The sequence below is a fragment of the Saimiri boliviensis genome, chromosome 12 (genome assembly GCF_048565385.1).
Source record: "Saimiri boliviensis isolate mSaiBol1 chromosome 12, mSaiBol1.pri, whole genome shotgun sequence".
Lineage (NCBI taxonomy): Eukaryota > Metazoa > Chordata > Mammalia > Primates > Cebidae > Saimiri > Saimiri boliviensis.
In genome coordinates, this window is record NC_133460.1 from 95548168 (window position 1) to 95563281 (window position 15114).

General features: G+C 33.0%; 1 protein-coding gene across 4 annotated transcripts in view; it reads left to right on the forward strand.

The window, feature by feature from the left end:
• SHOC2 (SHOC2 leucine rich repeat scaffold protein) overlaps window positions 1-9354 on the forward strand; it is an 86589-nt gene extending 77235 nt beyond the window's left edge. For all 4 annotated transcript variants that reach the window (XM_010332992.3, XM_039465032.2, XM_039465033.2 and 1 more), the window contains exons 5-9: window positions 449-637; window positions 3107-3229; window positions 4833-4970; window positions 5302-5419; window positions 7297-9354. In XM_010332992.3, the coding sequence (XP_010331294.2) occupies window positions 449-637; window positions 3107-3229; window positions 4833-4970; window positions 5302-5419; window positions 7297-7505 (777 nt within the window). In that variant the 3' untranslated portion in view covers window positions 7506-9354. The remainder of the gene's footprint in view (window positions 1-448; window positions 638-3106; window positions 3230-4832; window positions 4971-5301; window positions 5420-7296) is intronic.
• Window positions 9355-15114: the final 5760 nt, after the last annotated feature.

Here is a 15114-nt window from a genome sequence, read left to right on the forward strand (position 1 = left end):
AGAGATAGGTATATAACTAAGACTTAGGTAGGATTAGTCACACAGCCATTGGCAGAGACAGGACTCAGACGTGGAACTCACACTAAAGTTTTTACAGTGTAGAAGTTTCAAATTAGTCACCTGTGAGGCACCTCTCTCACACATACATGTTTTCCTTACTCCATACAGTGTTTTAAATAAATCGAAGCCAAAGAATAAAAATTAGGAAAATTTTGTTTTCTCCTATAAAATCTGGAAATCTACATTGATTCCCACATTTCTGCGAGGCACCAATCTGCTAGAGCTGTGTAGTGATTGTCCCCGTAGAGAGGTGCTACAAACTTCCCCAACCACTCTCTGTCATTTGTCACCCACAAAGCCCTTTGAAGCATTTGTGTTGGGTCTACTCTCTATACAAAATGAGTCTTACCACAGTTCTAATTCTTATATTTATTTTGTTTTTTTACAGAGTCTTTTATCAAGTCTTGTGAAATTGAATAGTTTGACCTTAGCTAGAAATTGCTTCCAGTTATATCCAGTGGGTGGTCCATCTCAGTTTTCCACCATCTATTCCCTCAATATGGAACACAATCGAATCAATAAAATTCCATTTGGAATTTTCTCCAGAGCGAAAGTATTAAGTAAGCTGAATATGAAGGTAAGCTTGTATTTATATTAGGGGAAGGAATCGCTTTAACTGGTACTTCCACTAATATTTGTTTTCTCTAATTGTGTGGGGAGTGAGTACTTCTACCTTGCTCATCAGTCTAAACTGATAATAAGACATTTCAGGACAATTTGTATCAGATAACAAATATCTTAGAACTGTGTGTACCCTTAGGAATTTGTCCTAAAAAAAAATCATGGTCCAGCTTAGTGGCCTATAATCCCAGTGCTTTGGAAGGCTAAAATGGGAGGATCCCTGAAGGGTAGGAGTTCATGGCCAGCTTGGGCAATATAGTGAGACTTTGTCTTGCAAAAACCTTTTTAAAATTTTAAAAATTAGCTGGCCTGTACTGTGAGCTACATGGAAGGTTGGGGTAGGAGGACTGCTTGAGCCTGAAGTTCAAGGCTGCAGTGATGGCACCACTGTACTCCAGCCTGGGCAAGAGAGCAAGACCCTGTCCTCCATCCCCTCAAAAGAAGGAAATATGAATGTCCATGAAAGTATAGTTGTAGGGATAATATGTTTTGCAAAACTGTCTATTTCATCGGTATCAACTTATTAATAGAGATTTAATTTTGTTAATTTATCTTTAGTGGAAAAGTGTGGAGTCATTAAAAATGATATTTCAATCTAAAAGAATACTACATACTAGTTGAAATATTCTCATTTTATCAAGTAGAAGAAAGTTAATGCATGTAAAAAATCTCTTCCCAACTAGAGTTTTTGAAAGCTGTTTCTAATATGCTTAATTACATATTTAATATCTTTATATTTATACATATAGCCATTTTTTACCACAACGTTTATCTTTAGAGATCAGAATTATTTATGGGTGATCTTTAGTTTCCTTTTGCTTATCTGTACATTCTACAGTGATTGAGTTTCACATTTGTAATGAAGTTTACTGCAAAAGGAGAAAACACTTGGAAAATTACCAAGTTCAGTGATTTAATTTGTACTGGACAAACTTTAGACCCAGCAAAGATAACTGAATTGGCCTCATAGCTAATAGTATTCTTCCTGTCCTGATGAACCATTTGAACATAGTTGTGGTTCTTTAAACTATAATCTTAAATGTATAATTTTTAAATTCCATCCCCACTTGTTCATAAATATGGTATATATCTTTTATGATGATTCTTTGGAAGTATATAACAGACTAATGGAAATTCAAGGTATTCTTACAGTTTTAGTAACTGTAAAATTTGTTAATCAGTCTGGTTATGAGATTTAACAGTGGAAATGGTGTTGATTCTGAACATTCATTTTGTAGTAATAGGCTTAAAACACAGTGGTTCAAGTGTTCATTAGTTTATACATTTGCATATAAATAAGCTCCAGTAGTAAATTTTTAAAAATGAAAATACTTTATAAATCATACTATAAGTAATAGTAGTTTAGGCATAGATAGGCAATAAGCTTACATATTATAATAGAAAAGTTTAAATATTACAATAAAAGAAAAAGTTGGTTTTCAAATAGATATTTGCTACTTGCGATTTCTTTTATGGGTCATTTTGTGTGAAATGAGATGAGTAATTCATGTGCAATGCAGCAAATTTTAAAGATACAGATTAACATAAAGGATATAAAATATTGCCACTGAGAAGTAGCATCACTGTTAGCATACTGGCATATATTGTTGGTATTTAGCTGGATGGTGTATTGATTATCCTCTCCCAATACCCCTAACATAGAGCAGTGTGGTGAGAGTCGTTATTGATGAAAGTGTACTTTATAAGTGAGTATGTGGAAGCCGTAAAGACAGTGAGTAATTGGCATACTTTTTTTTCTGTAAACAGCCATGTCTAGTTTTTAAACCAAATTAAGTTTATATTTACTGTTTTTATCATCTGTTTTAGTGATGAAAACATTTTGCCATTTTTTGTAACAGATTTTTAAAATGAAATGGTAAATGCCTGTTTAGTGCTTTAATGATTTAATTTGTTGTATTTTTAAGACTATTTTTTTCCTCTCCTATTTTACTGTTCAGCACCTCAAGAATTCCTGAACTCATCCTGGTTTCCTTATGGGCTGTGATTAGATATTTTCTTTTATTATTTTCATATCTTTTTTGTTTTGTTTTGTTTTCATATTTGCTCAGGACAGCATTGGCTATTCTGGGTCTTTTGTGGTTTATATAAATCTTACATATTTTTTTCTGTATTTCTGTTAAAAATATTACTGGTATGTTGGTAGGACTTGGGCATTTATATTTTATTCAGTGATTTCTGCATATTATTGTGAAATGGTAAAAACATCATATTTATCATAGGTTTTTGAAATCTCCAGTGTTTCTCTGTCTAGTATATTTGGCTATTTCCATTACAAACAAATCACGTAAGGGATCTTTTTAAGATGTTGTTTAATTAAGAATTCTCTTTCCGAAGTGTCAGATGTATATATGGATCTTTGTTTTTGTGGTTCTACCTTGGATGCTTTTTTTTTTGTCTTTGGCAGGACAATCAGTTAACATCACTTCCCTTGGATTTTGGAACTTGGACCAGTATGGTAGAATTGAATTTAGCCACTAATCAGCTCACAAAAATCCCTGAAGATGTGTCTGGTCTCGTTTCTCTTGAGGTTAGTATAAATGAGCAATTAGAGCACCTCAGACCTTCCATACTTATCTCACTTAAAAATTTCAGATTGAAATATACAATTTGTATTTGGGCTAAGAGCATAATTAGAAATGTTAGAACTCACTTAAACATACAACCCTAATAGGATAATGAAATGTTGACTTAAGTAGTCTAGATTCAATGCTTCCGAATTACTCTTGCCAACTAAAAGTTGGTATGTCTGAGTACCATAAAGTATTAATATCTCTAAAAGAAAAGTTCTGTAAAAGCATCTTTAGAACAATTTTCTTTTTATTCATTCTGTTTAAAAGCTACACCATTGTCTGCCAAACTCTCGATTTCTCAGACTGGCATTTAGAATGTTTTATCATACTTTTTCATGATAAAGTATGCTATTTTGTTTGCTAGTTGATTATTGTCTTTGTTGTAAATATGGTATGCGTATCTCTAGCCTTCTTAGTCCTATTGTTTTCTGTATCTAGAGTTCCCTCTTCTCATTCTCTTATTTTTTTCTTTTGGTATTTTTTTTCATAATTAAAGATGCATCTTATTTTCACCTCTTCAGTTCAGGATGATTTCTCCTGCTTCTAAGTTCCTAGAGTTTTCTTCTCTTGGTGAAAACACTTACTAATAGTAAATATATTGTTTCTAAAAATTTTCTTCATATCCACGTATTTTAAAGATCTAATTTTTAAAATTAATAAGGTAAAATAGTATGGTTTAATGGCTAAAAGCATGGGCTTTGAAGTCAAACAAAGCTGAGTGTAATTATCTCTGTATATTTATGTACTTAACTTGCCCAAACTTCAGTTTCCTAAGCTGTGAAATGGGGTCAATAATAGTATTTACCTTGTAGAGTTGTAATTAGGATTAAATGCAATAATGCACATAATGCATTTAGTGCAGTGTCTTACAAATAGTAAAATCAAGTAGTGACTGCTATTATTTTATTGGCCTTATTGTTTACTTTATTGGCCTATATGTTTACTTTATTATGGGTGGTATAACATTAGGGAAAATAAATGGACATTAAAACTTACCCAGAACCTTACATATGTGTTTTACCTATTGCTCTTTCTTGTAACCCAGTATTGTCTCCCTACTTTTCTGCTAGTTAGTAACTTTATTGGAACAAAGGTTATCTTCCTCTGCCTTTTTTCCTCCCCTTCAGTATCTTCCAGTATGCCTTTTAGTGTCATGAGGACACCACAGATAATAAAATATAGTGGATTGATATAGCAAGTTTAGAAGTTACGGTTCCTTAAGTAATGGTTTGTAAGCAGTTTTAAATAGTTTCCTATTAGATAAACATTTGTAACTATACAATAGTTTTTTTGAAATTTAAATTGCTTCTTTTGTTTTCATTAGTTTTGATATAATCAAATAAATCTAATAACTATAGTGATTTTTTAAGAAAAGTAGGTATATAACCTACTTTTATATATGTTATGTAGTTGAAATATTTTATATGTTATGTAGTTGAACGTTACCTTTAATATTCAGTCTTTGGAAAATTAGCATTGCTTAATAGATTTTAGGCCACACAATGGCAATATAAAATTTCATTTCATGATTTGTCAAACATTATCAATAATTCTTATTAGGTTCTTATCTTATCAAACAATCTTCTAAAGAAGCTTCCCCATGGTCTTGGAAACCTTAGGAAGTTAAGGGAGTTGGATCTAGAAGAGAACAAATTGGAATCCTTGCCAAATGAAATTGCGTATCTTAAGGATTTACAGGTAATCATCCTGATGGTTTTGTAGATTATAATTAAAGTTTTTGGAATCCATTCCAAATTGCATGTTTTTCTTAAGATTTTGATGTAATTCTTGGATCAGATAGACTTTCCTATTCTAGTATTAGGGCTGAGTTTTTATATGTTCATATAATCTGGCTTTGTGTTCCTAACAAATGATATTTTGTGAAAGAAAAATCTGTAACTTAAATGACTCTTACTCTAGCCAATCTAGTTTCCCTGTCAATTTATTTTATTGCTTAGATGTATTATTTTAAGTTTACATCAATTGTAGGAAAGAAATTTGTAACTTTTTTATTTTGTTAATCTTTCAGAAATTAGTCTTGACAAACAACCAGTTGACCACTCTTCCCAGAGGCATTGGTCATCTCACCAATCTCACACATCTGGGCCTTGGAGAGAACCTGCTTACTCACCTTCCTGAAGAAATTGGTATGAACCCTATGAATGCTTGACTCTGTACTAATAATTTTTTCTTGTGCATTGAAGCTGTATTTCAGATAAATATGTCAAATGCCTTATTTTTTTTAAACTGAGATTATGTCAGGCTTAAGATTTTTTTTTTTTTTAATAGAGCACCAGTGGTTGATTGTTGATTGGGTTTGGTTAGCCTTCCTAACGGCTGTTAGGATTGGTTTTAGGATTAATACTGTATTTGAGAATGTTTTGGAATACTTACATTTCCATTAGGTTTTATATGAAACCTCAATTTAGAAGTCATTTTATATTTCCTCTAAATTTAAAAATTAAACAGGCTTGAATTAAATTAGTAATGTTTTATACCAAAAGAACATTTCTTTATGACATTTTAGAATTAATATTAGTATTTAATATTAACATTTGGGAAAACTTAACATTTTCCAAGTGTTTTCATTTCCATTATTTTATATTATTTTATGTTATATACATGACCATCTGGAATTTTAGACAGTGCAAGTTGTGATCTGGCTTTATAAAGAGAATTACTCGATTGACGTCACATGGTAATTAAGTGTTCGCTTTTAAGTTAGTAGTTCTATGCATTATGTTCTCCCATCTATAGTTCTCCCATCCTCCCTGTCCCATAGGAAATATAGGTTAGTGGTTAAGAATGGTTTTGGAGATAATTGACAATTCAAAATCTAGTTCTGTTGCTTATTGGCTTTGTGACTTTAGACATGGTATGTAAATTTCCTAAGCCACAAGTTTCTTGCCTGTAAAATAAGGATGATAATAGTAATTTCTCATAGGGTTGTTCCAAAGCTTAAATAATATCTTAAATGTAAACAAATTGATTACATACTAGCTATTATTTCTGTTAGTTTTCTAATAAATGCCACTGTCAAATACTCTGATTTTTGAAATTTAAAAATTGGAAACACATGAGGCAACTTTATACCTATATTTCTGGTATATTTATTCACCTGACCTCATTTAATTGTTTGAGACATTTTACTAGAGAATACAGATATCCTAAGACAATCTAAGAAAAAATTTTTAAAGGACTATTTAAATTGATTTTTGGCTTACTGCCATATATGTGATAACTCTTAGTGAAAGGTTTATATTAAGTAACAAAAATTTTGTATATAAGAAATTTATTTAAGAAAATGTCACATCTACAACAGAAAAGTGGTTATAGACATTGACTATATAATAAGCTCATCTTTGGAGTTTTAAAATACGTATAAAAAAAAATCACGTATATGCCAAACAAAATCTCTGGAAATGGAACATACGCATTTTCAAAAAGCTCTCCAAGCTTGAAGACCTACCATAAAGGAAGAGGTTCTAATTTAGTTTGTATGGAGTGTGACATCAGGAGTTTTAACAGTCTCCCCAGTTGATGTGAATACTGTTTGCAGCAAAGTTTGAGATCCATGGTTGTAGAGTTTTAAAACCAAGAAAGGAGAATAAGAGGAAGCCTATGTTCATTATATTTAATGACCAGAATAGTATCATGCCCAGTTGAACTTTTAAAATCGCAACTAATTTTTAAAAAATAATTGATTTGCTGGGCTTGGTGGCTCACGCCTGTAGCCCAGCACTTTGGGAGGCCGAGGCAGGTGGCTCACAAGGTGAGGAGTTCAAGACCAGCCTGTCTCTACTAAAAATGCAAAAAAATTAGCTGGGTATGGTGGCGGGTGCCTGTAATCCCAGCTACTCGGGAGGCTGAGGCAGAGAATTGCCTGAACCCAGCAAGCGGAGGTTGCAGTGGGCTGAAATTGCACCACTGCACTCCAGCCTGGGTGACAGAGCGAGACTCTATCTCATTAAAACAAAAACAAAAACAAAAACGTAATAGTGATTGGATTTTTTTCTTTAAACAGGTACACTGGAGAACCTAGAAGAACTGTATTTGAATGACAACCCCAATCTGCATAGCCTTCCCTTTGAGCTGGCACTCTGCAGCAAGCTTTCAATCATGAGTATTGAGAACTGTCCACTCAGTCACCTTCCACCTCAGATTGTTGCTGGGGGGCCTTCTTTCATCATTCAGTTCCTAAAGATGCAGGGCCCATATCGTGCCATGGTGTGATACAAATCTGCTGATCCCACACACTGTTCAAAAATAGACTGCCATTAATGTTTCTTATCTATATCTGTATCTATTTATGTAGATATTGATATATGGCAGATTTATAAAGATTGCATTATGTGTTTCTGCTAATAGAGGAATCATAGCCATTTAGAATTTTTTTAAAATTCTGTACAAAAGGCTTATATAAGTTTTCTTTGCCGAATTCGATGGATGTTTTTCTGTTGTATAATCTGATATGCCAGTTTGCTTAAAACATTTGCCAACAAATTATGAAGTTATTAAATTTAAGGGACAGAGGTAGTATAGTTAGATATACTTTCTCTTAGGAAGAATAATGGGCAAATAATTTTGTTGCAACTTTTCATATATTCACCTTACCAATTGTTGTATCTTTTTAGTATTGTAGTTCCTGAAGGTAGAATTTTTCTTTAACTTATTTTGAGATTTGAGATTTAAATTTTATGTATTGTTTACAGTCAGAGTAAATCACTGGATTTTTTTGTTTGTTTTGATTTGCTCTGTTTTATTCAGTCAAATCTAGAGTTTGTATCCTCTGCTAAAGAATTTGCATCAACTGGTTTAAATAGTGAAAGGTATTTGCTTGTTAAAAAAAAAAAAAAGCTGGCAAAGTGAAAAGACATGGTCAGAAATCTAGAATTTCTTTAATTGTGCTTCTCTTATGGGTTGTGAAGCAAAAGACCTGAAGTGAGTCTTTGGGTAGGGGAAGAGTATTGAGACCTTTTCTAGTATGAATATTTTTTAAGTTTGGGGGAAGAGAAACTTGTAGTGAAAAAGAGTTTTTTTTCATTTCTGAAAGTTGCAGATCCACAAAAACTAACAGGATAATTTGGCAAATAAATAAATTACATATAAACAGACACAATCTATATATGTATATACAATGCTATATAGATATGTATTTATTATATCATAAACTACAGTAGGTAACTTTAAGGATTTCTTCCTGTCCTTGTACAATGACATGAATGTCTTTGAAAACTGCAATATATGTATGTTTCAAGGTTATTTAACAGTGTACTATGGTTTTATATCTTGACTTGCCTTGTACATCTTTCAATTCTGGAATATCTGTGTCTAAGCACAATATCTTCACACTGTGCTGTATTGCTGCTGAACTAAATGCACTTTTCCCCACATGTGGGGCACTGGCTTCAAACAATTCGGTTCAGTATCATTACTTTTAATCTCATCTTTCCTTTCTTGATAGTTGTTAATACAGTTATGGAAAAGAGGCACATTGCATAGAAGCCATTGGGGAGTTCAGTGGAAGTTCTGTAAGATGTGCATGTACTATTTGGTATGTTTTCTTTCGCTTTGCTGCTTTTAGTACTTAGCAGTATTGTTGGTCTAAGTCAATTTGATTATTGAGGAGACTCAGAGCGAGTGTGTTCTAGGTGTCATCCTAAAAAACACTTCCCATATATAATTAATAGCTATTTTGTATAATTACATATTGCTGCTTGGTTGGTTTTTTTCCCCTCCCCATTTAGTTGAGTGTTGTGTTTTACACAAAACTATTTTTGAATTAAGGCTATGATACTAAGAAATTTGGACTGTTGTTCTGCTTTTCCTGGCACTCAAAATCATGATTAGGTTTGAGGTCCAACCTATGTTCGTAATTGGAGGTTTTATAAGGATCAGTTGAGAAATGGAAGGCAGGTGAAGATATAAAACCCTAGGATGCTTAAATGTGCTGTAAAACTATTGTAGATGTCACTGGATTTTACCAAGTAATATCCTTTCTTCTTTTTTTTCCCATCTACTGTGGCTTTTCAGTTAAAATTTTGTTTATAAAAGGAATTTCTTTATTACAGCTCTACCTAGAGCCTGTGTGTATGTGTGGTTTTTTAAATCCCGTATCCAGTTTTGTTTATATATTAAGATGATGGAACTTGAACTTTAAAGATAGTAACTAAATGTCTTTTCTTGAAAAAAAAAAAAATATGGTTGTTTCTTAAAATGAAAATACAGTTTTTAAAGCATTTTGGTTCCCCTACTTTTATTTATGTTAATCTGTAACAGAAATGTAAAACGATCACAGTCTTACATGTGGAAGTGATGCTACATGTAAACAGCATAATGACAAGTTATAAAAAAGTTTAAAGAAGTATAAAACATATGTCCTCTATAGGCTGTCACCTTATAAGAGTGCACACATTTTATTACTTCTACCAAGAAACTAAAGTGGACTCTGATTAGGATATCCCTGTGAAATCAAGATATTTAATATTTAAATAGTTTGAATATAATAAGACTACATAAGAGCTAATACTTTTTCCTGAAACTGCAATGGGACTAATTGGCATATCCAAAAATTTTCCTTTCTTTTAAAGAAATTATATTTACTCTCTCCATGAGACTCAGCAAATAAAATAAAAATGTCAGAGGATGTTACCTTATAAAAACGTTGCTCTAAACCAGTTGTCCCCAGACTTTTTACACAGGGGGCCAGTTCACTGTCCCTCAGACCATTGGAGGGCTGCCACATACTGTGCTCCTCTCACTGACCACCAATGAAAGAGGTGCCCCTTCCTGAAGTGTAGTGGGGGGCCAGATAAATGGCCTCAGGGGGCCGCATGCGGCCCATGGGCCGTAGTTTGAGCACGCCTGCTCTAAACTTTGCTTTTTGTTAATGTGTAGCAGAAAAATGGCATTGGTAATGTCAAGCTGTCCTTTTGTCAGAGTTTCATATTTTCTAAATCCCACATGATTATTGCATACAGAAAGGAAGAAGTGCTAAATAATTTAAGAACTTTATGGATACAAATGAAAACAGTAGATGATATAGGAAGTGAAAATACACATAAAACATTTATATGTACTTATATTAAAATGTAGGTATTGCAATGGGAATGATCTTTAAAAAAATGTAATTGCAAATTTTAATTTATCTAATTGTACAGACTGAATCATTTAAAATACATACGTCGTTACACATTACAGTTCATCTAGGTTTTTTGTAAACTTCTGTTACAACCTTTTGCTTTCCATCTGTTATTTCTAAGCCCTGTGTATTGGAACCAAATTTCAGTTTGGAGAATTTATAATTGTTTCTCAATAAGAATGTATAGTAACTAGGTGTATAAAAGGAGACACTTCTGAAATGAAAAGAGGGCAATACCAATAGTTATATAGGGCCAACAGCCCAACAGTGGTCTCAGGAAATCAGGATATATAATCACTCTTGCATGATTAAAATTAGATGAAAGCAAATAACATAATTCAAAATAAACTGGAAACTGTACATTCCTGAAGTCTATGAACTTTTAACTAAAATGAATTATTTGTAAGAAAAGGTCTCCTTCTGCCTCATCAGAGGATAAAATAGCATACCAAATGTCTTGGCTAAAACTTTTCTCTTGCTTTATTCTTTTGAGTAGTTTAGTCTTTAGGATTCATTGGGAAACACATGACAATCTTTGGTTGATTATGTAATTTTGGAGAATTTTAATATGCAAGAGTTATGACATTGATTTGGCATCTAAGAGAGTATCTTGAACATTGTTATATTATGAAAACATGAGAATGTTTTATAAAATAGTTATCAGTACTTTGTTATTGAATAGAATGCCACTTTGAGAAAACATTTCTGGGTTTATTTTTTCACTTTGAAAAATAACTTTAAAAATAAGGGATTTTTAAAAAACTGGAATTGGTTCTCATTAACCTTAAAAAAAACCTTCTTTTTTATACACTTGTTCATTATCCCACTGACATTGTAAGTTCTGAATATAAACTGTTTTGAATGTAATTATCTGTTTGTGATCTAGACTTCGTCTGGATAGTAGTTTACAATATTTCAGACAGGAAACATTTCCAAGTTTGGTAGGAGGAGTAGCCTCTGCTGTTGAGAGTAGTTGGGGCAGGGCATGCCATATACAACTTTTGCAGTCTGTGCAGAGTACAGCAGCGTAGCATGTTGGGGGTGCTGTTCATTCACATCATAGATTTGTATCTTTATTATCACAGTTTTTTAGCAGGCGTCGGTAAAGTTTCTTATTCTAATAAAACCAGTATATTATGTCAAGTTTCTGACAATTGAGAACCTTAAGGAAGAAGCTTTTATTTTGTTTGTTTCTTGCCCAAGGGCTCAAGTTTGGCTAGAGAAGGAGATTCTGTCTTTATGCAAATTATTAAGAGTTTCATTTTAAGAATCATAATAATGGAATAATATTTAAATAGTGTTAGAAGCATTTTATGTATTATAGGTACTCCAAAAAATCATCTTACTTGGACAATCTAATCAGAGTTTTTGAGTGCTTTATCAGTGACCATCATCGTTTAGATTTCTTGTGTTACTTAATTTGCTTTTATAATTACTGATGTTTCTTAAAATGAAAATAGATAGTTTTTAAAGCATTATGGAGAATTTAACCTTCCACTGGTCTGATCAAACAGTTTACAAGTAGCATCTACATCACCCATCTATACCATTTTCTTTTTATGATTTTGAAGACATAATTATTCATTAAATCTGTCCGTTTAGCTAGTACTTAAAAACCTCATGTTCACTACTAAAAATAGTTTTGTTTTTTTTTTTTTTAGACGGAGTTTTGCTCTTGTTACCCAGGCTGGAGTGCAATGGCGTGATCTCAGCTCACTGCAACCTCCGCCTCCTGGGTTCAGGCAATTCTCCTGCCTCAGCTTCCTGAGTAGCTGGGATTACAGGCACGCGCCACCATGCCCAGCTAACTTTTTGTATTTTTAGTAGAGATGGGGTTTCACCATGTTGACCAGGATGGTCTTGATCTCCTGACCTCATGATCCACATGCCTCGGCCTCCCAAAGTGCTGGGATTACAGGCGTGAGCCACCGCGCCTGGCCAACTAAGAATGTTTTATGTGTGGATCAGATAATTTATTTTAATATCAGTCTTGAATAGAAAAATATACTAATACACGGTTTTCACATTTGCTGTTGGTCTCTTCTTTCACCTCAAAACTCATTTTTAACTTAGTGCAGAAAGTTATAATTGCTAAATAAGAACATGATGATATATTTAACAGTTTGAATTTTTCTCCAGGTAAAGATCAGGTTTCCACTGATGTTTAACAGGGCGTGTACTGTGTTAAATACTTAGCTATTCTGAATTATGATTCAAGGCTACAAGGTAAACAGCCTTCAGATAATGTACTTTGAACCTGAATTATATTGTTGATTATTTTGACTTTATAAAAATTGCCATTTTAGCAAGTCATTCTGTGTTATTACTCAGTGGAAATAATGTATTTGTAAATGTTCTGCCGTAGAGTCTTTAAAAAGATTTCCAATGCTATGTGTAACTGAAATTGGACCTGAAATCAGTCTTTGCAGTGTCATGAAACCATAAAAATGTGGAATTGAGAGAAATGACTTTTCACTGCTATGAAACCTTCTGGAAAACTTCAGAGCAGCAAATGGCCTGGAGAAGGTGTACAGAACTAAGTGCACAGAAACAATGCAACGTAGTATTTTATATGGTCATTGGTGTCCTTCAATATAGTAGTTTATGTTGTTTATATTTACTATTTTTAAAACCCTAGATTTCAGGGTTTTGTTGTTATATCCTGTAATGAAGACTGCTCTATAATGGAAACATGAATTCTTAGAAGTAATTCTCCCATTCTCTGAGCCTTCTAGACATAATAGTATTTTTATCACGATCTCCCGTGTTCTGTGAAGACAATGTTATTTGTTTTCTTTTGTAAACTCTCATAGGAAAGTTTGCTCTGACTCAGCTGTTTAAGATGTCCTGGTAACTGAAGGTGGGAATTGAGTGCAGGTTTCCTAGAAAAATAAGTTGTAATATTGGCTAATGAAGAAAATTATGTAAGGTTGTGTTTTAAAATGTTTCACAAGAACAAAAGCTGTGAGGATAAAAGATAATACCCAATGATAACTCTTTAATTGGCTGAAGAAAAGGAAAACAACAAATTTTAATCCTTTGCACAGTGTGACTAAATATCATCTTTCCTGGTATCATTCTTTAATATGTATTTTTAAAAACCACTGTGGCTACCTGGAGAAGAATAGATTGAAGGATATCACAACTAGAGACCAAGGAACCAGAGGGGAAACTGTTGGAGTAATCCAGATGTTGGATGACAGTAGCTTTGATTGGAATTACAGCAATAGGGGTGGAAAGAATGATCCTTAAGGGAGCCTTAGTAAGACATATTAGTAAGAATTAATGATTGACTGGCTAAAGTGAGTAAGAATACTCCCAGGTTAGTGGCTTAAGCATTTGGGTACATTTACTAAACTAAATAACATTGGCAGAGGACCTGATTCTTTTGGTTTGTTTAGAAGTAGGGAGAGAATGTGTTTTAGAAGTTGTAGAACATCAAGTGGAGATATCAGGTAAGCAATTGGATACTGAAATCTGGTTAGAAAGTTAGGCCTGGAAACCGATGATCCAATATATAGATGGTAATTGAAGCAAGGATTCCCTAGGGAGATCCTAGGGATCGGAAAAAGATGGAATCCCTGATGAACTCTAAAAATCAAGAAGTAGCTGTACTGGAGGTGACAATTAAAAGAATCGGGGTGGAGGATGCCAGATGGAAAATGTCAAGGGCAGTATAGGACTGCTCATACTCTGTATTTAGATTTAATTCCTTTAAATCTTTTCTTTAGAAGTCACATGTAAAGATTGAGCTTATTTTTCTGCATTTAAAAATTTTTGACTGCTCTTTTCCAGACTTTTAATTATTTAATTAACCAGTTTGTGCTGGTCTTTCTCTCTTCCTTTTGCTCTTGCTTTACTTTGTGGTTAACCTTGTGGAATAGATTAGGTTTGAGATAACTACTAGATCTAGTTTCTAACTCATCTGTGATCCAGACTGGTTTACCTCATCCAGTTAAAGAATTAGATTTTTTTTTCATAGTCTTAGCTTTGTAAGCAAAATTTAGGCCTAGGAAGAGAATGCCTATATTTGGTAGAGGCCCATTTCTAAAATAGACACACAAAATACTCTGACTTGAAAAGAATACTGTTATAAAATATGAAAATAGATTACATTTAGGTGATTAGATTATTGGTTCTGTAATGCTTTAGTAGACTGAAGTGATTAGACTGTCGAACTTTTTTATGGGAATTTTTTTTAAAGACTAGGTAATCATTTCTTCAAATTACAAGTGCATGCATGTATCTGAGAACGTATGTGTGGTCAAATGCTCTACCCCTGAGTTACACCCTCTAAGAACATAAAAATGTTACCTTCCAAAGCAGGCATTGTAAATGTCCAAACTTTTTTTTAACTTGATTGAATGATTTCCTTGTTGAGATTAGAGATAAGAATCTAAATGTTTGTATTTTTTTTTACTCTAGATTTTATCACTAACTTTGAAAATTAGTTGGAAACCCCAATTTTAATGAAATTTATTTTCTACAGAGAGAGGGGAGGGTGGATTTTAATGCTCAGTGTTTTAGACTCTAAATGGCCACATTTCTTGTGGCATATATAGCACACAGTGTTTGGAATTAGTTTTTTAATATCTGAAGTGTAAAGATGTATCATGTTTATACAGGTATGTACATACATATGAATATGTGAAAGGAGAAAATGTATAAAATCACAGAGGTGAAAATATACACATAAGTGAG